Source organism: Aethalodelphis obliquidens, unplaced genomic scaffold (genome assembly GCF_003676395.1).
Source record: "Aethalodelphis obliquidens isolate GAN/ISIS:26980383/991018 unplaced genomic scaffold, ASM367639v1 scaffold48, whole genome shotgun sequence".
Classification (NCBI taxonomy): domain Eukaryota; kingdom Metazoa; phylum Chordata; class Mammalia; order Artiodactyla; family Delphinidae; genus Aethalodelphis; species Aethalodelphis obliquidens.
In genome coordinates this window covers 15,057,635-15,080,524 of record NW_020837992.1, presented here as the reverse complement: position 1 = coordinate 15,080,524, position 22,890 = coordinate 15,057,635, and the positions used below count along the sequence as shown (strand labels likewise).

Genomic DNA, 22,890 nt, shown 5'->3' with positions numbered 1-22,890 from the left:
AATCAAAGCTAATGTTTGGGGAGAACCAAAAAGTACAATAACATAAATTCTTTGCAATTTTTATGTATCAATCTCTGGTTTTATTTTATGTGCATACTAGAATGCGGTCATTATTACATTCAAACAGTTTCTCTTTTGTCACTTAGCCTTATGTGATGGTATCTAGGATTTTTGACCTCCACCTTGGAATGTTGTCTTCTTCAACCTAGTGTGTTGCTTCAGAAAGGATCCTTTGTCAGTGACTAGATTAGCAAAAGTAATTTGGTGGTCACTGAAGTATTCAAGTCATAGTCAGATTAACCCTCCCTCTCGGGAGTTATCACTCATGTTCTTTTATGTAACTTACCTGTTGTCTTATTTATTCCTGATAGCAACTCTGAAAGGGAGTTTGTATCCCTGTTTTATAGATGAGGAAATTGAAGTTTCTTGGAAAGAAATTCCAAGGTAGCACTACTAATATGTAAGAAACCCAGATTCAGGGCCACGTCTTTTTTATTCTGTATCATTTTGTGTTACATAAAATTGCCTTAAGTATGATGCACATTTTACCGTTCATTAATTCAGCAACATTTTACTGAACAGCTATGACGTACCAGGCATTATTCTCTGTGTTAGGGAACCTTCTTCCTCACATTTTTCCATTGTGTCTAATCCATATGGCACTCATCACTTTTTCTCAGGTTCTTTTGCCTATTCATTTTGTAATTAGCTCAGAGACTTACCATTCTCCTCAGTTAATCTCCCTCTTAGTTTCAGACACTGATCTGATTCTCCTACTTTATCTCTGAATTTGAGGCAATGTAGCAGTGAATTCTCTGGACATCTCTCCACCCTGCACTACTCCCAAATTTTCCTAGCATATTTCTGTCTAATCTTACCTTCCTCCAATTTCATCCTGCCTCTTTTTCAAAGCCAGTCTTGCCTCCTGTCTTTTTCACATTCTCATGTCTTTTCATCTCTTCCAGAATCGTGCTCTGTTAGTTTTGTTCTTTCCTATATCTTCAAGCTATTCCTTTTTCCTAGCTTCTTTTCTTCATTCTAAACATGCTCAAGTCTCTCCCATTGAAAAAAAGCAACGTCTCTTTACCCATGGCCCCCTTCTCTTTCTCTTCACAGCCCGGTGTCTTAAGAGTTGCCTTAGACTTCTCCCTCTCATTTGTTCCTCATTCTCACTGCAATTTGACATTTTTTCTTTGTCTGGCAAGGCTATCGTTGACTCTTATTTCACCAAATCTAACACACCTTCCAATCCTTATAGTACTTATCCACTGCCTTTGAGATTGTTGAATACTCTTCCTTTTTATCCTCTTCTTTTCCCTATACCACTCTTCTCTTGCTCTCGTACACCTGTAGTTTCTTCTTGGTGTTCTTCATGGGCTGTCTTTCTTTTATCTGCCACTTAAAAATGAAGATAGGGAGCTAGCACCACCCTTCTGCCTTTCTAGGCAATTACATTTACTCTTACGGTTTTAACTACCATCGCTGTGCTGATCACTCCAACACTGTATCCCTGGTCTTGATGTCTCCCCTGTGCTTGACACTCATCTTTAAGTGTCTGCTTGCTCACCCCCAGTTTGTCAAACACCCAGATGTCCAAGGCAACAATCTGGGAATGATTTTAGACTGTTTCCTCTGCTTTATTTTTCTCCTGCTGATTTTACTTCCACATATTTCTTGAATCGAGGCTTTTCTGTTCATCTGTATTATCACTTCCTTTCTTCCAGTCTCGCCCTTTTAAAATCCACCTTCCATGCATCTTGTTGTTGTAGTCTTTTAAAAATGCAATTCTGACAATGCTGTGCCCCTGTTTAAAACTCAGCACTGTTCTCCTAGTAGTTAAAAGATAGAATCTGAGCTCCTTAACATGTCATACAAGGCCTCACAGTCTGCTCTCTGCCTTGATTCTCCAGCTCATCTTCTGTAGCTTGCTACCGTGCATTTGATCTATTAATCTACCTCCTTCACTGGCTTAGCTTTGTTTTTTGTTTTTTTTTGTGGTACGCGGGCCTCTCACTGCTCTGGCCTCTCCCGTTGCGGAGCACAGGCTCCGGATGCGCAGGCTCAGTGGCCATGGCTCATGAGCCCAGCCGCTCTGCGGCACGCGGGATCCTCCCGGCCCGGGGCACGAACCCGTGTCCCCTGCATCGGCAGGCGGACTCTCAACCACTGCGCCACCAGGGAAGCCCAGCTTTGTTTTTATTGTTGTGATATTTTCTCTGCCTGGAAGAATAACTCCTTCTCATACTTTGAGATTCCCAGACCAGAAATGGCCCTTTATAAAACTAGGTACACATATTCAAATTGTATAGATTGTAGAGTGAACGTTGTAATATAGAGCAGTGGAGTGTCAGGAGATTTGAAAATTCGTGCCAAAACGTTCCATAAAGACAGAAAGCAAGTTAGTATTTTTATTATCTCTTACTGAGAAAAGCTCCTTTAGGAGCAGCATCTTCCCTAGATGTTCTTTTCTATGTGAAATTCAACAGTAGAGTGATGTGATTTATTTTTTTCTGATTAATGCCATGAGACTTGGTGGTATCTTAAAGATCTAAGTGTATATGTGCATGTGTGTCTGCATGTGTAAGCACACACTCACCTTATAGTGTCTACTGTCTGGTCTGTTATTTAACACAAATAATTATCATTAGGTTATTATGTTTATGGTCATAATTGTTGGCTACTGTTATCCCAAATACTCCGTAGTACTTTATGGAAATAGGTAAACAAATTATCTTGAAATAAAACCTGCTGTGGCTTTTATTTAAATTTCCAAAAATAAGTTGCTCTAGCATTACCTCCCAGAACAAAAGAGCCTGATTTACCTTTCCTTAACAACTGTGAGTTTAGAGGATATTGGCTTATATTCCTATGTTCTGCTCATAGGAGAAAGGGGGTTGGAAAGCCAGGTAAAAGGAATCCTTCATTGTATCGGCCCCTGATTTGGAAATGTCCTATATTTTTAAACCATGAATATTAATGTGTGATCATAGAGAGATTATCCTGTATTTGTTACCTTGCATTGTTATATCAGTGCTATGTATAATCAAGCTATTTGTTAAAGAAGATAACCATTAGTTTTTTTCCTCTAGTGACATTATTAAAAAATTACCATAAAATGTTTAACCTTTGAAAACCCCAATTCTTTGGGCAATTACTATCAAACATTCCATTTCTTTTTTTCCCTTTACAGTCTTGTATAACAGGGGAACTATGATACAATGGTTAGGAGTTAGCCTCTGGAATCAGGGTGTTAAAATGCTACCTCTACTACTTGCTAACTTGATGACTTTGGGCATGTTACTTAATCTCTATCTCCTTGGGTTTCCTCAGCTATAAAGTGGGGGCAATAATAGTACATAGTGAGGATTGAATGATTACCCTATGGAAAGCCCTTACTTTAGAACAGTGTCTGGCAATAATAAGTGCTAAATATAGTGTAAGCTATTTTAGTATATACCTAGTGCATTAGAATGCATTAAATGTATTTATAGATCTTGATGATCATGTTCTCTCCAAGAGTAGTGTTTCAGATGGTTAGCTTTAAACATATTTGATTATCACTGAATGTTTCAAATTTTATTCAGTCTTTTAATGACTTTCTCTTTTAGTGTTTGATAGAAATGCTTAATTTCCCTTATTTACGAACTGAGACAATATATTTAGTATTTTGAAAACTTTATATTTTATAACTATTTAATAGTGCTATTTTATTATTGAAGGCATGATGATTTTACTTCTTGGATTCTTCATTCATTCATTCTTTTCTTTAATTCCTTTAGCTTAAAGTAAGAATAAAAAGGATCTCATGTGGCCACACCTTCTAGAAGCCAAGAGGAAACATTTAAAAACTATTGTCTCTTTATATAAGCATTGTAATGTTAATCTTTAACAATATTGGTCTTTAACAAAACCAGTAGGTCATTGAGGTGTAGTATTTAAAAACGTAAAATAATCAAATAGCCAATTTTGTGCTAATCTTTATGAAAGCAGTTGGTATAAGATCACATATCTATTGATTTGATTTCTTGTATATTATACATTATTAAAAAAACTAAGAGTTGTGTAGGGGTGGGAGAATAGGGATTCCTTTTCTTGTGAGATAATTTTTAGTTTAACCCTCTCACCTATCTAAATGGGTATTTTTGGTACACAGAAAAAGGAAGAGTTAGTGGATAATAATATATAAACCTAACCATGTTTTAAGCAATTTGCAAATTAATTCCATCAGAAATATAGCATGGCCTACAAGTACTAACTTTCTGATTACATGAGACTATATTTTAACATAGTCTTCTTTGTGACAAGATTATGACATTAACAAATAAAAATAGATCTTTAGTCTGAGGAAACTGTTATTGATGATTCCTCATATGGGAAAACTGTTTGGTTTGGGAACTTACACATATTCGACTTCTCATTTTTGATGAAGTACTCCCTGAAGCAGGAGAGCCAAAATTTTCTGTAAAGGGCCCAGATAGTAACTGTTTTAGGCTTGATGAGACATGTGATTGTTGTCTCAGCTACTCACCTCTGCTCTTGTGGCAGAAAGCAGCCATAGACAATATGTAAACGAATGGGCGTGACTGTTCCAATAAAATTTATTTATAAAAATTGATCCAGTGTGAAGGAGTGAATTTCATCCACAGGCTGACCACTGCACTAGAATGTGAATTTTACTTCTTGTGGTCCTTTTGATAAAAATCCCAGGTATTTATTTCCTAATGTGATCTTTTAAAAAATATCTGTTTATTTAGTTTATTTATTTATTATTTTTGGCTGTGTGGGGCCTTAGTTGCAGCACGTGGGATCTTCGTTGCCCTTCGTTGCAGCACGTGGGCTCTTTGTTGCGGTGCGTGGCATGTGGGCTCCAGAGCGCGTGGTCTCTGTAGTTTGCCGCGCACAGGCTCAGTAGTTGTGGCGCACGGGCTTAGTTGCCCCGCGTCATGTGGGATCTTAGTTCCCCGACCAGGGATCGAACCCACATCCCCTGCATTGGAAGGCAGATTCTTAACCACTGGACCAGGGAAGTCCCTGAACCGATTTTTTAATTTAGACTAGTTGTCTTAAATGTTAGGGTTTAATCGACAGAGCAGAAAACTGAACCTAGATAAGTCTACGTTAGCTTTTTATGTCATAGAATTTTTTTATTCTAATTTAAAAGAAATAGAAATGACTTGGACTTTGGAGTCAGAAAGAACTAAGTTTGTACTTAATTGTACCTAATTGCTTTGTGACTATGGACAAATTATTTCAGAGCTTCAACTTCCTTGTTTATGGGATGGGAATCATAGTAGCTATCTCCCAGGGTTGTTACATTTTCCATTTAGCTAGCTTTTCACCATTTCAATTTAGCAAGGTTATTTTAGTCATTAACACATGTCTCTTTCAGAACCTAGGAGAGAACTGTGCACAGAGGAGCATCTCTTCCCCTGTGTTAATAAGGAATCAGAGCTCTTGGAATTTCAAAATGCTTGTGTCAGATAGTTTTTATGACATTTTTGCACTTTTGTTTGTGTTTGGATTTTTAGTTTTACATTTTTCTTGGGCAGATTATAGTGTATAAAAATGTAGAGTGAAATTTTGATCTTTGTTTATCAAAGCCTAGAAGCCTGCTCCAGAAACTGTTAGAATTATAGTTCTTCTCTTACTGATGGCCCATCTGAGAAGCAGATTATTTGGAAATAGTTCCTATTATATGCTCAATATGATCTTCATTTGACTGGCAATTGGTATCCTCATTAGGCAGATGTTAGCATACCAAGATGACATTTGTTCATCTTTACAAGCAAATCTTGTTTGGAAAGAGAAAGCAATCATTAGACACATGATCCTAAGTGTATCTTGTATAAACTAGAGTATGTATTTTTAGCTAACATATGGAAGCATTGTGAAATAAGTCCTTTGTAACTTGGCAGCTTAGAATGAAAGGTATTGAATCCAGTGGAGATGCATAAGTAAGGTTGGCTGTCTCAGTATAAGGTTCATAAGTTAGTACTCTAGGAGGGTTTTGGGGTGGGGGAGGAGAGGAGGTTGTTGGTAGGTTAGGATGTGTGCTATTCCTAAGTATGATCTTAGGTTTTTTGTTTTTTTTTTCGGTATGCGGGCCTCTCACTGTTGTGGCCTCTCCTATTGTGGAACACAGGCTCCAGACACACAGGCTCAGTGGCCATGGCTCACGGGCCTAGCCGCTCTGCGGCATGTGGGATCTTTCCGGACCGGGGCATGAACCCGTGTCCACTGCATCGGCAGGTGGACTCTCAACCACTGCGCCACCAGGGAAGCCCTGATCTTAGGTTTTAAGGGCATAAATCAAATATTTTGTGAGGGTTTTGTTTTTTTTTTTTACGGCTAAAGTTTAACACTCAAACTAGGCTTTATGGATAATGGAATTTGATGTGATGTTACCTTTTAGGACTAAGTGTAGCTGTTTTATTTGGTATTGTTCATTTATATTGATAGTTCTTGTGGTTTGTGGTTTCTATAGCATCCTATTGTGATTCTATTTGAAAGCTTAATTTTTAAAAAATATAGATATCTTTTTAAAAGCTAAGAAAACAAAAAGATTCATGTTATGTTCTGATGAAACTAAAATTCACAATTGTTATCAAATAATAAATTACATAAAGCATTTACAGTAAAACTTATAGAATCTCTAAATATTCTCTAGCTTTTATGTCAAATCTTGTTTTTAAAAATGGAAATCTCGTAAGTTTATATACTTACCTTTTTAGAGTATATGAAAATAATTTAGCCTTTTTCCTTTCTTCACTTAAAAAATATGTATTGAATGCCCACCGTGTAGGCAAAGAAGTTGTGATGGTGAGCATTCCTAAAATCTGTGATACACCCTGTAAAGAAAAAATGCAAGTGCTTTGAGAGCATAAAACAGGAATATCCTTCATGTATGCAGGGTTCAAGTAAAGCTTCCTGAGGAAGTAATGTCTCTACTGAGACAAAGGATGAGTAATTAACCAGACAAAGGAGGAAGATGTATTCCTAGCAAAGGGACTCTTCTTTACAAAGGCCCTGAGCGTCAAGGGAGCCAAGCACATTGGAGAATCCAGAAAGAAGTCCAGGGGCTGGAACACAGAGACCAAGGAGAGAAGAGAATAATGGTAGAAGTAGAGTACAGAGACTCTATTCAGTTACAGAGGACTTTGTAGACCACTTTAATAAAGATCTTGGTTTTTACCCTAAAAGCAGTGGAAAATCATTAAAGGGTTTTAAGTGCGCAATTGGTGAGGTCAGATTTGCATTTTTTAAAAGATCCCTCTGATAGCAGTGGAGAGAGCAGAATGAAATGAGACAAGAGTGAAGTGGAGAAAACAATTTGGTGGCTTTGCTATAGTCCAGGCAAGGGATGCTTGTAACTTGAATTATAGTGACTGAAGAGGAAGTAAAGGGAGAGCTACAGATTCAAGATGTATTTGGTAGGTAAACTTTTTTGGAGTTGATAGATTACCAGGGATTTGAGAGAATGTTATCATGGATGACTTCTAGGTGTCTGCTTTTCACAACTGGAAAGCCATGATACATTTGCTAAGGTACAAAACACTAGAAAGAGAACCAGGGATGGGGGTGGGGATGGGTCATGAGTTCAGTTTTGGACCTCTTGAATATAAGCAATTCTTGAAGAATTTGGGAGGGAGAAAAGAAGCAGCAGCTAGAGGAAAATCTAGGATAGAAGGTTTTAAAATCTGTGAGAGAATAGGGCATGTTTAAATACTGTGAGAAGGATCCAATAGAGAGGGAAGTTTTTAAATTATTGAAAGAGGGGAGAGGGTAATTAAAGGAGCAGAAGTCCTTAAAAAGGTTAGAAAGAGCATACCTAAGTGTAATTACTGGTGTTAAGTAAGAGATGCAGTACTGCTAGTATTTTAACAAGAGTAAGAAAGAAGAGGGCTCTGTGACTGTAAGTGTTTAGTAACTGGGCATTGTTTTTCCTGAGGTATGGGGCTGTCCTTTGCTGAAAAGAATTGAGGAGAATGGAGATTTGAAATAGTTATAGTGGCTAGTGAATTGAGAAACATAGAATTTCCTGGCCTCATGGAGGGAAAATTTGGAGGTAAACAGTAAGAAAATGAACTCTACTCAGTAGAAGAGTTCGTGATGACCCTGTGAACTTGTAAGGAATGGCATCAATTTGCCAAGATCTAATGCTACTCTAAACATTAAAGCAGGGACACTATTTGCAGTGCCACAAATGGAGCTGTTATACATTCTTACTGTCATATATAATTTTACTTAACTTTTAGTGTTACTTATGTCGGGTGAGCCTAGTTTGTTTCTAACTGAGGTTCTTTTTCCCTTTTTTAGGCAGGCAGAAGTCCTGAAGGCTGACATGACAGGTATTCGCTGGCTCTTTTGTTCTTCACAACTTATTTTATACCATTAAATTAAGGGAAGTGTATCATCTTATTATACTACTTGTAGTACTGTCCTGGTTGCCAGAGGGGATGATAACTTACTATTTATTTTAAATATTTATTGTTTTTATACTTTGAATTCTTACTTAGATGGCTTGTTAAAATTTTTATGTTATCTGTGCTACACTGAGTTGAATATTACTTAATTTAATGCATATACTCATTTAATTTTTACAAACTATTTATCAGCTACTTAAGAGATACAGAAAAAATAATTCATATACCATATAAACACAAATATCTCATAGTATTAGATTTATATCTTTGTGTTTGTAATTCCCCAAACTTGAATAGTAGGTAAACCTTCAGAAAAAAATGTTTGCAGGAAAACTCTTGCGAATTGAAAGTCCTTGAAATTGAATGAGCTACCTTGCCACTTTTCTTTCTTTTCTCACCTTTTTTGTTTTGAATAACAGCCAAGGTGTTTTTGAAAGAATAACTGGAATTAGTCACTAAAAGGAGCAGATGAATTTAACTCCAAAATAAGGAAATATATGGCAATAACTATGTAGTGATCAATATGTTCTCTATAACAGCATAACAGCAATATGCTTTCTATAACTGTCCTAAAATGTGAAAAAACAATAAGTGCTAATGGATCTCATGCTAATTTTTGAAGATTTTAGTTCTGCAATGAAACCTGCAAAGAGTTAAACTTGTAAGCAGCATACCTGCCAAAATTTACAACCAAGAGGAAATGGGCTATTTAGATCTCTTTTTCTCAACCTCTAGAATTGCAGGCTAATGTTCTAAGAATTTTAGGTAATCTCATTGTCATCTTGCTCAAGAAAAATAATGGAAAAACCAAAAACACTTTTTATAGGTTTATATTTCTTCCCATTATTAACATAACTGTCATCATCTTCCATACTATGGATTCTGATGTCAGCTCTGAGCTACTGTATTATGCTCTTGTATTGGCATTGTAAGCATAATCTATATTGCGTGACAGAAATTGTGCATGGAACAATGTTAAGCCATCTATATACCTTTTACATTTTCTTAACTCTTGAACACCCACAGTAAGTAGGCTTAGGGTTTGACTTTTGTAGGGGACATTTGACCTGCCCAGAAGGTGACCTGTCCTTAAGATACTAAGTCTGCTCATTTAAATGTCAGTCTCACTGATAGGTCAGAGTTAATGATCCCTTACATTCCTTTTCCTGCAATCAGTGAATTGAAGCAGGGTTGAATAAATCTATAAATCTATTTATTTAGTCATTAAAAGCTTAATAAGGAAGAGACCGAGAACCTGATACCAAAAAATAGGCCCTATTTTTTAGGAGCCAGCAAACTCTTGTAAGGATTAACTCTGATGTCTGGGAGTTTCTATATGCAGAACAGGATTATGCTGGCTCTAGATACTAATAGCAGACCTAAAGGAGAGTGAAGATTATGCCATTGTGCAGCGGCAAAATACTAAATGCAACCAGACAGGCTAACTAGCAGCCGGAAATATATAATTGCAAAGTCCATTATTAAGTTCTTCTCTTGAGGCAGCTCACTGTCAATTATTGCACTCATAAGCCTAGTAATCAGAAAGGCTAATGTGCCTTGTAGGACTCTGGCAGACAATATGGCCCCAATTTGGTATTACATATAGTTATAGCCTGACTTTCTGATTTCATCTTGCACCCAGTCTCTCATTTGGCCTCTTGAGCAGTTTAATCACTGTCTGCTACTGGTCCTCATTTACATTAAATAGCAAGTACGTATTGCTCACAAAAGTGTCTTGGCAAGCAGTCTACCGATGGTTAAAATAACACTCACTGTCAAGACTTTATTGGCTTGACATACATAGGAGAGTAGGAGTAATAGCAGAATGCCCAAACAGCTGCTGGATTGTGAGCTGACAGGAGGATTCTGTAAGGACAATTGTGAAAATGATTCAAAAGAAAAAGAGAAAAGCTTCTTTGGACAAAGAGATATAGTTATGAGAGTAAACAGACCAACTTGGCAGTCCGTCATTTCAAATGGGGTGACTTATTATGAGGCATATGGCTTCCTATGGTATGAATGCATAGAAATCCAAACCAAGATCAAAGGGTGAGCCATTCTCTTTTCTTAAGCCTTTTTCATTTCATGGCATTATTTCAAAACTAAAAGACAAATACAGAAGCATTTTGAAACAGATGTAGTCATTAGCCAAAAGGTGAAAGTCATCTGAAATGTAGTAGTATAAAACTTCTGCAGCTATCTATGATATCTGTTTAAAGCATGTTTTTGCTTTGGGGAATGGAGAGTGAAGGAATCGGTGGTGTGGCATAATGGTCTTAACTATCTGTTTATCATCTACTGTTCTGTTTTTGTTTTGTTACTCAGATTCTAAGCTGGGTCCAGCCGAGGTCTGGACATCCAGGCAGGCTCTGCAGGACCTGTACCAGAAGATGCTGGTTACTGATTTGGAATATGCTTTAGACAAGAAAGTAGAACAGGATCTGTAAGTACTATCATTTGGGATGTCCCTGTAAGATCAGGAATCTCACCAAGACTTTAGAATAGAAGAGAACAATTTGGTTGTTTCTTTTTAGCCTATTTCAGAGTAAACTTTTTCAATGAAAAAAAGAAGGAAAGAAATTCTAATACTTGTGATCTTTTTGAACAGAATATTTGACCATTGATATTACTTTAGATACAGTCTTAGGTAGCAAGAGGAGAAATGTTTAGAGTTGAGTTTTATTAAGGTCTTCAGGGCGTACCATAAAAACAAATTTGTATGTGTTTCAAGTACTAAGAGACAGTGTTTGGATTCTCTGTATTGTATTCAGTCCTATATTTGAGCCATGATTTAAAAAAAGAAATACGAAGTAGGCTTTCTTTGATAAATATGATTCTATAAGTTTCTCCCAAAGGAAAATGTGTTTCCAATGTAAGGAAAGTTCTTCCTTTTAATCCAGTAAATAGGTGTTTCCTTTTTTTCCCCCCTAATAAGACTAAAGAAAGATTTTGTATATTTAGGCTATTCCACTCATTCTTTCTATTAGGGATGAAATAGCAGATGACCAGATTCCCAACTGAGTAAATAAATGTCTTTCATGGAAGGCCTTGCCTTATAAATTGGAACAAGGACATTAGCCTGGTGGAAAATTAAAAATCAAGAATATTCTTTTCAATAATGCCTGTTACCCTAAGTAGTGGTGAAGATTAGTTTTTCCTATATAGCACATCTAACCTTTATATTGTTAGGAGATCTAGTAATAGAGCTTAATCACAAGCACTCAAACCCATATTTTTGATATTAGAGTCATGGATAAGATGGCATCAAAAATGCTGAGGGAGTGATTGATTGCCCTCATAAATCATTAAAAACCCCAGTGCTTCAAAAGAGCCTCAAAAGCTGCTGTTGATAAAGAATTAGGTACTTTCCAGGTAGGTTGTAAACCCTCTATCTATCTGTGTTTGCTTCCTTCAGCCAGTAATATCTTCCCTCCATCCTAGTTCCCTTTTTTTGTTTTGTTTCTTTGTGATTTCCCCTGTGATTTCCAAATTAGGGAGTGACTGTATTTCACCACAACTGAATTTAAAATGATTCTCTATACAATTCGAAAGGCATTTTATAACAGGATTTTGGTGTGCCATATTTCAGCATTGTGTTGTTTCTTAGTTTGAACAGCCAAAATTGAAATGTCAAAATGAGTTTATATTTCAAGCTCTAACGAAAATATTAACCCCAAGAGAAATAAACAAACTATTAAATAGAACTAGAACTGAGTGCTGTGGGAAATAAGTTTTAGAGAAATAAGAGATATGGCTTAATATTTACAAAAAAATCTCCCCCACCCCCACCCCCAGACATGCCACTTGATACAGAACACTCACATATTTTTTGACACAATGGTGCAATGTATGGAAATTTGTTAATAGCTTGCTTTTACTTTGGTCTTGCCACTGTAGTTCTAATTTTGTATGAGGATTCCTAAATAGGTTCTAAGTCTAGTAGCCCTAAAAGGTTAATAACTGAAGCCACAGTCTGATTATTCGAACATTTGGTAAGTGTTTACTAAGGTCAGTTGCATTCTACTGCTTGTCTAGTCTTGTTCAAAGGGGAGCATAAAGTTATTTAAGTGAATAACTTTAATGCAGGTTTACTGTCTAGTGTGTTATAATTATAACAAACAGTTCTTTCTTGTTCTCAGGGGGACCAGTGTCTGCCCAGTGAGTCACTGCTATACCAAATAGAATTACATTTTGTTTTCAGCTGGAATCATGCCTTTAAGAATCAGATCACAACACTACAAGGCCAGGCAAAGAATCGAGCAAACCCGAATCGGAGTGAAGTTCAGGCAAACCTTTCTCTGTTCCTAGAGGCAGCTAGTGGCTTCTATACTCAGGTGAGTTCTGCACTGTATACCAATTTTCCTAAAATTAGTAGTGAATATTTTCTTTGTACACATCTTGTTCATATAAGCACTTGGGGTACCCACTGTATGGTCCATCCAGGAGTTGATCACCTATAATCTCAGATGAATCAAAATGTCTGAAATTACTTACCATAAGACCTTTAAAACAGTAAAGACTCTGCTGTTAAAAAGGTGATGGTTCAGCTTATAGGTTAGAGGTATTATTGTGTGAATTAAAAAAAGGGTAATGAGAGCAATGCCTTAGTGAAACAGCAGAAGTAGTGAGTTACAGGTGGTAGTAGAGCAAATGTAAATGTATGGGTGTAGTCATTGTGAAAGTAACAGCTATGTTTTGCCAGGTAAGACATAGTCAAAATTCGTGATATCAAGTGAGTTTTCATAGTATTATATATACAGTAGAATTTATCTGGAGCTTCAGTGCTATTAAACTACCTAAGAAATAGAGCAGCCTTTCCTCAGTTTGAATAGTAAGCTATTATTTATTGTCTTCAGAGACTTTCCTTGTCCTTAATTACCTCTTGATATGACTTCTGAATCAGGCGAGGTAAAAGAATAAATAAATCTTTTTGGACAGTGAATTTTATTTAAGCAGAATTCTTTAGAAAACATCATCTCATCCACTTGTAATAGCATTCATAATTTAATTAATAACATGTATAAATTCTCATCTTATAATGACACGACAAGGTTTTGCAGATCTTGCTCCGAAAGAAATTCAAGAACCTACTCTCTGTGCTGCTACTTGACCATTGCTACCTGTATTTTGGCTCCATTTTGGTTTTACTACTTTTTAGAATGAAGAGAAAGAAAAGACTGTTAAAAGATATCAAATAGCAATCATCTTACAGAGATTATTTGTTTTACTTAGACTAAAACATTCATCACAGTTCATCATTGAAAGAGCTCAAGTATGGCTCTTGTTCTCAAAATTCATTTTTAAATTGATGCCAACTTTTAGCAAAAGTTGATATTTCTGGAGAGGGGAATTGTGGTTTGCCGCTAACTAATCCTTATTAATTAATTAATAAATTCTTAAAGATTAATTCATTCTACAAGTAGCTATTAAAAGTCTACTCTTTGTAAGGCACAATACTAGACACTGAGAATTGGAGAGAAAAGAGACCATCTTTAACTTTCAAGGGAATATCCAGTCTAAATGAGGAGATGTATACATTAATAGATATAGTGTTTCTTTTGGCTTTCTGATTATAAAAACATGCATACTAATTTCAAAAGATTTGAAAATTATAAAAAGTCAAAAATTTTTCATTACCCTCTCATTCAGGATAAATTACCACTTTTAATATGTATGTTTCTAGTGTTTTTATACTTTCGTACGTGGTTGTACCTATTCATTCTTTTATCAGCTTTATAAACATAATGTAAGTTTTTCCTTGTATTATTAAACAGTTTGATAAGCATCTTTGTTTATAAAGCATTTTCTCTAATACTGGATTACTTCCTGAGGATAGGTTCTTCATTGGATGGTGAATTAAATCATTGGATGAGTGGAGCTTTAATACTATATTGATACACATAATTGTTTTCCCAAAAGGTTATCATTTATATTTTTGTATTTCCATCAGCAGTGTATGCAAGTGTCTGTCTTGACATCCACTCACCAGTGTTAAATATTTCAATAAAGGCAAATGAATGATTAATTGAATAATTTATACTTGATAGATGGAAAATAATTTTTCATTTAAAATTTAATGTAATCTAATTACTAGTGATGTTGAACTTTTTTATTACATATTTGTATTTTATATAAATCATTTATTCATTTACTTTTCCCTTTCATTGTTCAGACCCTAGTTTTTTCCATGGTGATTTGTCTGAGCTTTTTCTATATAAGGGGATATTAATTTTTCTTCCTTTTTTTTTTGACAAACATCTTTTTCTCCAATTTCTTCTGTTGTTCTTTCATTTTATTTAAAGTTTTTTGAAATACAGAAGTTATCAGATAGTTTTTGTTTTTACAGTACTGTTTTTTCTTTGTCCATTTGTCCATAGATTAGTGGATATTTAACAATAATACTTATATTTAAAAGAACAAATAGATATTATAATTCAAATATTAAAATTTGAAAACAATACCAATATCCTGCAATAGAGTAATGGTTAAATAAATTATAGCCTATCTGAAAAATGGAATTATGAAACTATTATAAATGGTATTTATGCAGATTTTTTTTTGAGGTTTAGTTGATGTACAATATTGTTTCAGGTGTACAACATATTAAGGTTATACTCTATTTATAGTTATTATAAATATTGGCTGTATTCCCTGTGCTGTATAATATATCCTTGTAGCTTATTTATTTTATACATAGTAGTTCGTACCTCTTCATCCCCTACCCCTGTCTTGCCCCTCTCCCTTTCCTCTCCTAGCTGGTAACCACTAGTTTGTTCTCTATATCTGTGAGTCTGTTTCTTTTTTTTTATATTCACTGCTTTGTTGTTTTTTTAGATTCCACATAGAAGTGATAACATGCAGCATTTGTCTTTCTCTGCCTGACTTATTTCATTTAACATAATATCCTCCAAGTCCATCCATGTTGCAAGTGGCAAAATTTTGTTCTTTTTTATAGCTGAGTAGTGTTTCATTGTGTATGTATGTATGTGGGGACACACACACAGCGCCACGCACCACGTCTTCTTTATCCATTCATCTGTTGATGGACAGTTAGGTTTCTTCCGTATCTTGGCAGTTGTATATAATGCTACTGTGAACATTGGGGTGCACGTATATTTTTGAACTAGTGTTTCCGTTTTTTTTGGATTTATGCCCAGGAGTGGAATTGCCGGGTCCTATGGTAGATCTGTTTTTATTTTTTTGAGACACCTCCGTACTGTTTTCCACAGTGGCTGCACCAATTTACATTTCTACCAACAGTGTATGGGGGCTCACTTTTCTCCACATCCTCACCAGCATTTGTTATTTGTGGTCTTTTTGATGATAGCCATTCTGACAGGTGTGAGGTGATACCTCATTGTAGTTCTAATTTGCATTTCTCTGATGATTAGCAACGTTGAGCCTCTTTTCATGTGGAAAAGAGGCTGTATGTCTTCTGTATGTCTTCTTTGGAAAAATGTCTATTCAGGTCTTCTGCCCATTTTTTAATCTGGTTGTTTTTTGATATTAAGTTGTATGAGCTGTTTACGTATTATTTTGGATATTAACCCCCTATCAGTCATATCACTTGCAAATATTTTCTCCCATTCAGTAGGTTGTCTTTTCGTTTTGTTGACTGTTTCCTTTGCTCTGTGAAAGGTTTTAAGTTTAATTAGGTCCTATTTATGAAGATTTTATTTTTAAGATGAGGAAATTTTGTTATTATTAAGTGAAAATCATGATGTAGAATTATGTGTACATTTGACTCTACATGTTAATTGAATAGCCTTAGCTCAGTGGGGTGTTGACAGAAATGGTATCCCAGCCCCCACCCCCACTTCACTACTTTCAACTATGCTTTGTTGAATTCCGGATTCCCGTCATAACATCTTGGACAGATTTCGTACCATTCTGATTGCTCTTAGGATTTTAAACTTAGTCCAGTTTTAAAACTCCAGTCTCATCTCCAGCTTAAATCGCTTCCTTCCCTCATGTAGTAGAAATTTAAACTGTGAACACAACTGAAGTAGGGAGGGAGGGGTAGTAGGGACTTGCTGCAGCTGGCCCTGGTGGAGGTAGAGGGAAAGCATCCACTTTCTGCAATACATTTTTATATTAGCCATTACACAGACTTGTTTGTTATCTTGAAAAATGATTCTTAACCTTTTTTTTATGATGTGATATACATGTAACACAATTCCAAGGGTTTGATTGGACATTGATAAATCCAGACAAATAAAGCAAGAATCATCATTTTTGTTGAGGGGGCATGTTATTTGCAAAAACACTTTATAAGCAAGTCAATAATAAAATCATTCAAATGTCTCAAAATATTGTTTTATAAAGAAAAATATACAAGAATCTAATTTTGAAATTTATTTTTTAAAATTTTTATAATCAAGCATTGATCTTTCCCTGCTGCATTCCATAGGCAATGGTTGAGTGATCACAACAGTTGTAGAATGATCAGCAATAAACTTCTTTTCAGATCTCAACATTAATAGGACTCGTTGCTTGCATTTTTTGTTGTTGTTGTTATTTTGGCTTGATAATTGAAACAGTTAATGATGTTGTGAACAGTAATGTTCATACATCTTTTTTGATGACATGCAGTGCAGATTAAGCTGCCAGACTGGGGAAGTACACCAAGTCCAAATCATTGTACAGCCTTATAGACTAAGATGAGTTTTGAATTTTAATCTTAAGTGTAGTTGCAAGCCATTGGAAAGTAGGCAAGGGAATACCATGATAAGATTTGCATTTTTAAAAGATTACCTTGGATGTTGTGTGGAGAATGAATTAGCAGGTCAGGAATGGAAGGTAGTTAGCATGCTGCTGTAGTAATGGAAGGTTATTAAGGGATTTTTGAAGTATAGCCAGTAGAACTTCCTGATGGTTTGGATTGGATGTGTGGAATCAGGGTAAGGGAAGAGTCAAAGATGACTTGAGTTATCAGATTGAGCAGCTAGCTGACTGGTTATACCATTTACTGAGATAGGGAACACTGAGGAGAAGGCAGCTCTATCCATGTTACATTAGAGAGATGCCTGTTTGAGAGGAGGGGTCAAATAGGTAATTAGATAAGCTTGGAGCTCAGTGAAAAGGGCAGGGCCAGAGTAAAATTCATGATTACAATAAAGAACCTTGACTTAGACATTAGTGTTTGGCATTGAAACCCATGGGACTAGGTGGGAACAGGTTTGGCACAGGAGGAGCCACACTGCAATAGAAGAAAGTCAGAATGGTGCCTTGGAAGCCAGAGAGAAAAGCATTTCAACAAGAGGAAGGGGTGATCAATTCTGTTAAGTGCTACAGAGAAGTCAAGTAAGGTGATTTAAAAGTGATCAATTAGATTTGACAATATGGAAGTCATTGGTGAAATTAATGAATACCATATTTCCTCATTTCTAAAACTTTTTCATATTTTAACGCCTCTGAGATAGGGATAAGTTTACAAATGGTGGTCAGTCACCATTTAATTGGCATTGGGTTTTTTTCCCCTCAATGTTATGGAAATAATAGTTCATCTTATAAGTTATGGTATCTTGGATTTGATGAAATGTGACTGCAGTAGCGTTCTTGAGATAGAAATCTGAGTGGAGTGGATTGACAAGAGACTGATACGTGGTTATCCTGTGACGATGATTTTGACTTAGATATTTTGTTAACTATTTAAAGCATGGTTCGGGGGGGATGAATTGGGAGATTGGGATTGATATATATACACTACTATGTATAAAATAGATAACTAATGAACACCTACTATATAGCACAGGGAACTCTACTCAGTGATCTGTGGTGACTTAAATGGAAAGGAAATCTAAGAAAGAGTGGGTATATGTGTACATATAACTGATACACTTTGCTGTATAGCAGAAACTATCACAACATTGTAAAGCAGCTATACTCCAATAAAAATTACATAAATAAATAAAAGCATGATGCCTCGAGTCAGAACCAAACTCCCAATCGAAGTAAAGATGTAACATCATGCAGTATGGGTTTTTTTTAAAAACATCAAAGAACAGAACAGTAGAGTAGTCCTTGTTCTAAGAAAATGGGAGCCCAAAAGAAAGCATTATCATTAAGTTTCTATAGTAAGTTAAAAGATGGTATTCTGTATCTTCATAGTTAGTTCTCAGTTCTTAGTGTAGAGTGAAGAGCTAATAGTATAAAAGAGTTTTCACCGAATAATTGCCAAATATAGTTTTGTTCAACTTATTAAACATGTGTTTCTCTTCTTTAGTTCCACTTCGTTTCTGCCTCTAAACTAGTGTTCTGTCACCTGGAATCCTGAACCAGCAGGAACTTTTCTGGTGTCTCTACCTACAACTCCTGGGTTCTGGCAAAAATTTTATTATAAGACATTCACATGAAGTTTCAACCATGCTTGATTTACTTTTCATGAACTTTCTTTTTTCTTTTTGATAGATATTCAACCTTGCCTAATTTTCCAGTCTGTTAAGTACCTGTTGAACTCAGTTCTTTATGCTGTGTTATGTTTCTTCTTGCCATCTTCCACAATCATCAGTTTTTGGGTTTCTTCCATTTTTTGTTCCTTTCTTGTACTTCTTGCTTTTTTATATTTCCAGACTCTAGCCATTCTGGGCACTAATTTTGTTTACTCAGTTTTATGTCAGCAAATTTCTTGCCCATTAGAAATGTACAGGTATAAGTAAAGATGTAGATAGTTGCTATGCTTCATGAGAAGGGAATACAGGATTTTATATTTGGTTATGGAGGTGGTTTTTACATTAGGAAAACGGTGGGACATTTTATATCCTTCTGAGTTGGGTGCTCAAGGTGTTTTATTTTGTATTGTGAATTCTGCACATATTAGAGTGGTTGATAGAATCAAGATATTTCTAATTCTGTAACCTTAGTCAAATGACTCGATATTTTTGTTTTCATATCCCCGTCTGAAAAAGTGGAGCTTCATATCTACATACTGTATTGCTACCAGTTTATCACAAGGAGAAAGTGAGACAAATGTATCAGATAACCCAGGGAATGAAGTTTATTATAAATGAAGAATATTCCGTTGGCTTATGCGGTCATGTTTGGCATCTTTCCCCCCCTTCCTCCTCTCTCCTGCTGTCGCCTCCCTACTTGATATACCTGTCTTGCTCATTTAGCTGTGAACTCTTTAAGGACACAAATTTTATTTTACTCATCTCCGTGTCTCTGTTGCTTACCATGGTGTGTGATACAGTAACCAAATATGTGAATGATTATATTTGTAAGTAAATACTTGAATGAATGAGAATAGAATGTGAAGAGCTGTGTGGGGGCCAAGAAGGAAACCCTTGCGGGGATTAAGGTGGGAGAAGAAAAGCCTTTGAATGAAGGACACTGAAAATAAATGATTGGCAAGATAAAAAGAACTAGAAAAGCTCCGTGATCAACCATAACGTCAACTGTTTTAAATGTAGCAGAGAGATCCAGTAAGATGATGACTAGAAAATGTCCATTGTATTTGCTTATTTATAACCAGTTGTCATACAGACAACAGTTTCAGTAGAGTGGTTGTGGATGTTGGAATGAGGAGAGAAGAAGGGGTTGTGTGGAAGTCAGATCATAATGGACTAAGGAGTGAACAGAAATTGAGAAAGTAGATATGACACGTGGAGTCTTTTGAAGGAATTTGGTTCAGAAGAAGAAGAGACATTAGAAGGCTGCTAAAGGAGAAATCTAGAGTCAAGGGAAAGTGCTTTCGTTCTGTGTGTTGTGGGTTTTTTTATAATAATACTTATTGTTTATTTTTCGTGGGCAACACTTTATAGGCCACAGCAAAGAAGCTTGAGAAGTTGAAAGTAGATTTAAAAAATGAGAGGATGACAGGCAGGAGGCAGACAAGAATGAAATAGCATGCTCAGGCAGAGAAATTATCTCTGACTGGGAAGAGGAACCCTTTTATACCATAAGACTAGAGAAGAAAGGAAGAAAGAGTGGGTGCTCTACATAATATCGGAAGTTCCTTCCAGATCTGAAGTACCATGAGATCTTTTGTGTATGCAAAGGCACAAGTTGACCTTGGGCTTAACAAAATAAGTCTCAAGAAACTCCTGAAGTCTGCCAAATATGTTGGTTTGTATTTAAGTCAAATTTGTAACCAACCACCAGTGTTTAATGGGTTTTGTTTGTTTCTAAGAGGAAAAGAAGATAGATAGATAGATAATTTCATGGAGTTGCTTGCTGAATGAGTCTGAATACCCTCCTTAAGTGGTCCTTTTTTTAATGCTGCTTTTCCTTTTAGATGTACATCTTGGATTGCTCTAATACTTGAGAACTCAAAAGATGTGATTTGTAATGAATGTTACTAGTTATCCTATGAAAGGTTATCCTATCTCAGGTGTCAGTAGTATGTGATATTAGTTACACATGCAAACTTTACTGTTAGAGCACTTCTGACTTACCAGTTCTGACTCAATACTAAATCTTGCTTATGTTCTCCTTTTAGTTATTACAAGAACTGTGTACAGTGTTTAATGTAGATTTACCATGCCGTGTGAAGTCTTCCCAATTGGGAATTATCAGCAATAAACAGACGCATACCAGCGCCATAGTGAAGCCACAGTCTAGCTCCTGTTCCTATATCTGCCAGCACTGCCTCGTCCACCTTGGAGACATTGGTGAGCCATTGGTGTGAAGGAATTGATAATGCATTCATGCTTTTCTTTGGAGTAGTCACAGAAAGAAATTATTTTCCTTTAAAAATACACACACAACTTAAATTGTCATAAGAGGAAACTATAAAATGTATTTTAAGGAACCTAGATTTTCGGAATGCTTTGGGATTGGCAAAGGATCTTGAAGGAAGTAACTTCCATATTCAGATTTAAATTTTATTCAGACTTTATGCAGATGTAGGCAAATAATATACCAGCAAAAATGTAACCAAAGCTAAATTTTTCAGAGTGGTACCATAATATTTTCTAAAGTCTGTACTCCTTTGGAATTGTGGGGTTTATAAAAATTAGTCATTCTGAAGCTTAGATTGCCTTTCTTTTCTTCCTACCAGTGCATTAAAAGCTCATTTTTAATTGTTTCCTCTTTACAGTTAGATTTGTATTTCCATTTTATATATTTTATCTGGGAATGTTATATAACTTATTTATTCTTGTTCATTCCTTTAAGGTGACCTAAAAGGGTTGTAAAACAAATTAACTATAGGATTATGTTTTGGCTGTCCTCAGATAACAAGGAATGGAGAGCATTACTGCTTTAAGTTCAAAGATTTTAGATTTCTTGATGTCATAAATCACTGACTTCATGAGAGGTCACATGAAAGTAAGCACTAAAATTTCTATAGGGAGATTCAGTGAGTAGTATATTTAGATCGGTTTTGCTTTCAATGTATTCTTTGCACACACATAAATAATATTGCAATAGGTATGAGGTATTTTTCTTTTTCAAGAAGATTTATTTATTTATTTTTGGCTGCATTGGGTCTTCGTTGCTGCACGCAGGCTTTCTCTAGTTGTGGCGAGCGGGGGCTACTCTTTGTTGTGGTGCACGGGCTTCTCATTGTGGTGGCTTCTCGTTGCAGAGCTCGGGCTCTAGGCGCGTGGGCTTCAGTAGTTGTGGCACACGGTCTCAGTAGTTGTGGCTCGCAGGCTCTAGAGCGCAGGCTCAGTAGTTGTGGTGCACAGGCTTAGTTGCTCCGCGGCATGTGGGATCTTCCTAGACCAGGGGTCGAACCCGTGTCCCCTGCATTGGCAGGTGGACTCTTAACCACTGCGCCACTAGGGAAGTCCGGTATGAAGCATTTTTCAAAATCACTTTATAAGATATTGAAGAAATACATAAATTTCAGATCATATTGTATAGTGTTTTTTGTTTTGTTTTGTTTTTAAGTGCCATATAACTCACCCCTTCTTGTGGGCCGGCTCCAGGTCACCAGCATAGTCCATAGTGGGAGCTGGTGATGCATGACACTAGAGGACCTGAAAAAGGGGGCTAGGTAAGCTTTAAAATTGGTTACATGCTGAATGTCCCAAATAGGGAAGGCCGGATAGACACTTCACACATAATCCTATAGTTAATTTGTTTTAAAATATTTTCTTTCTTTAATCATCTTAATTTAATTTTAATGTGTTTATTAATTTTAAATTGTTAAACTATAGCTGTTTTGGAAATATTACCCTAATGCTTGTTTTATCTGTTTGTTTGTTTGTTTTTAAACTAAACTTTCTTTTTCCTCCTCTCAGCTCGGTACAGAAACCAGACCAGCCAGGCAGAGTCCTACTATAGGCATGCGGCTCAGCTTGTCCCCTCTAATGGTGAGTGGGCCATGTCAACTTGTGGTTGATTATGACACTTTACTCTAGATATAGAAAAATGGTAAATAGTTCAAGGCTCATCTTTCAAGTGCTAAGAAACCAAAAAAAATGTTGAGTTTTGGTATTGATTATTATATTTTTCCTTTTAACTGTACATTCTCTGTAACTGGAAATAAATTTTTTAAACTAATATTATGATTGTCAGT

At 36.0% G+C, this 22,890-nt stretch overlaps 1 protein-coding gene across 11 annotated transcripts in view; it reads left to right on the top strand.

Annotated features, from left to right (window-relative positions):
- Positions 1–22,890, top strand: part of SMG7 (SMG7 nonsense mediated mRNA decay factor) — a 71,124-nt gene that overhangs the window by 23,247 nt on the left and 24,987 nt on the right. For 10 of the 11 annotated variants that reach the window (XM_027083061.1, XM_027083059.1, XM_027083057.1 and 7 more), the window contains 5 exons: positions 8,317–8,348; positions 10,749–10,866; positions 12,625–12,757; positions 20,863–21,034; positions 22,613–22,684. In XM_027083061.1, the coding sequence (XP_026938862.1) occupies positions 8,317–8,348; positions 10,749–10,866; positions 12,625–12,757; positions 20,863–21,034; positions 22,613–22,684 (527 nt within the window). Of the gene's footprint in view, positions 1–8,316; positions 8,349–10,748; positions 10,867–12,562; positions 12,758–20,862; positions 21,035–22,612; positions 22,685–22,890 lie in introns of all 11 variants that reach the window. The other variant, XM_027083062.1, reaches the window with a different exon arrangement.